At 47.8% G+C, this 2,132-nt stretch overlaps 1 protein-coding gene across 1 annotated transcript in view; it reads right to left on the minus strand.

Annotated features, from left to right (window-relative positions):
• The window catches only part of TRUB2 (TruB pseudouridine synthase family member 2), a 39,013-nt gene that overhangs the window by 27,361 nt on the left and 9,520 nt on the right, over positions 1-2,132 (minus strand). The window contains exon 4 of the mRNA XM_012802341.2: positions 1,590-1,651. Within this exon, the coding sequence (XP_012657795.1) occupies positions 1,590-1,651 (62 nt within the window). The remainder of the gene's footprint in view (positions 1-1,589; positions 1,652-2,132) is intronic.

A 2,132-nucleotide genomic window follows, 5' to 3' on the forward strand; every position in this document is an offset into this window, starting at 1 on the left:
CCTGGGCTCAAGCAATTCTTTTGCCTCAGCCTCTCAAGTAGCTGGGACTATAGATATCCACGAAAATGCCTGGCTATTTTTAGAGATGGGGTCTCACTCTAGCTCAGACTGCTCTAGAACTCATGAGCTCAGGCAATCCACCCACCTTGGCCTCCCAGAGTGCTAGGTTACAGGCGTAAGCCACTGCACCTGGTCAATTTTTCTATTTTTAGTAGAAATAGGGTCTAGTTCTTGCTCAAGCTGATCTCTAACTCCTGAAGTCAAGCAATCCACCCGCCTAAGCCTCCCAAAGTGCTAGGATTAGACGTGAGTCACCACACCCACTGGGGTCCACATTTTTAGTTCTTAAGAACACAAATTCTGGGCGGCGTGTGTGGCTCAAAGGAGGAGGGCACTGGCCCCATATGCTGGAGGTGGTGGGGTTCAAACCTAGCCCCAGCCAAAAATTGCAAAAAAAAAAAGAACACAAATTCTAGGACACACACAGTGGCTCATACCTGTAATGTTAGCACTCTGGGAGGCTAAGGTGGGAAGAGCCTTTGAGCTCAGGAGTTTGAGACCAGCCTGAGCAAGAACAAGACTCTATCTCTAATAAAAAGGAAGAATTAGCCAGGTGTTGTAGCAGGTACCTGTAGCCCCAGCTACTCGGGAGGCTGAGGTAAGAGGATCGGTTGAACCCAAGAGTTTGAGGCTGCTGTTGAGATATGACACCATGGTACTCTACCCAGGGTGACACAGTGAGACTCTGTCTTAATAAAAAATAATAAAAATGTGGGCCCCCAAATGTGGCACCTGTTCACATACACTGTGGTACCAAATTCCATAGCCCCACCCTAGATGGTAAACTCCCTGGACGGTGACATCCACTTCTTAGTCTTGGGTAGAGAATAGAAAGCTGCTGTGCTCAGGCTCTGATGTCCCAGAGATCTAGGTTCAAATCCCAGCTCTTGGCTCAGCGCCTGTGGCTGAAGCAGCTAAGGCGCCAGCCACATACACCTAAGGTGGTGGGTTCGAACCCCCAGCCTGGGCCCGCCAAACAATGATGGCTGCAACCAAAAAAAAAAATTGGCCGGGTGTTGTGGCAGGTGCCTGTAGTCCCAGCTACTTGGAAGGCTGAGGCAGGAGACTCTCTTGAGCCCAGGAGTTGGAGGTTGCTGTGAGCTGTGATGCCATGGCCATGGCACTCTACCCAGGGGGATAGCTTGAGGCTCCGTCTAAAAAAAAAAAAAAAAAAAAATCCCAGCTCTTAATGCCCTATAAAGGCTGGTGTAACCTGGATAAGCAGTATCCCCCTCTGAGTCTTAGGTCTGTTATGCGTAAAATAAAGTTAATAACAGATTCTACTTTATAGGGGAGCTATGAGGCTTCCATAAGGGAATCCACATACAGTGCTCAGCCAGCGGAGTCAGCACATTAAAATGCCAATAGTTAACTGTTACTCTAGCACATGTTACTGTCTCCCCTAGCACATGACTACAAAAATGCTTATGATAGCCTGGGTGTTTCTCCATGGAATCTCTAAGCTTCAGAGGTTGGTGACACCCTAAGAAAGAATCAAGGGATAGGTATGCTGTCCCCAGCCCCCATACCTTGGTGAGATGAGCTTCGTACATGCTGGTGAGGAGACCGCATCCCCGTCCCACGCCGAACACTGAAAGACAGCCAGCCTCATCTCATACCTAGCACCAGCTTCCCATCCCCTTAGGAAACCCCATCCCCACCACTGCAATTAGAATATTCCCTTCTCTGATGCTACAAAGCCAGCAAGAGGCCAAGATCTTCTATAGGAAACAAGCAAGGTCCCCTGGGCATGTCAAAATGTGGATTTGTGGACAGCTTCACCCAAAGACCTGAATCTGACTCAGGTGGAAAGGGAGCTTGGTATCCTTAGTAAAGAGATTTTAATATATTAAAAAGAGATCACTGACCCAGTCCTATGACCTGCCCTCAAATCAGAAATCGCTGTGAGCATAACTTTTAACTTCTTTGGCCACAAGCACATAAGTAAAATGTATGTATAAATAGTATCTTATCCCTACAAGTGTTGTGCAAATTGAAGGAGGCAACTGTGCTGGCCATGCACAGTGGCTCACAGATGGGCAACATAGTGAGACCTTGTCACTACAGAAAAC

This window comes from Otolemur garnettii, unplaced genomic scaffold (assembly GCF_000181295.1).
Source record: "Otolemur garnettii isolate 467f Iridium unplaced genomic scaffold, OtoGar3 scaffold00014, whole genome shotgun sequence".
Taxonomy (NCBI): domain Eukaryota; kingdom Metazoa; phylum Chordata; class Mammalia; order Primates; family Galagidae; genus Otolemur; species Otolemur garnettii.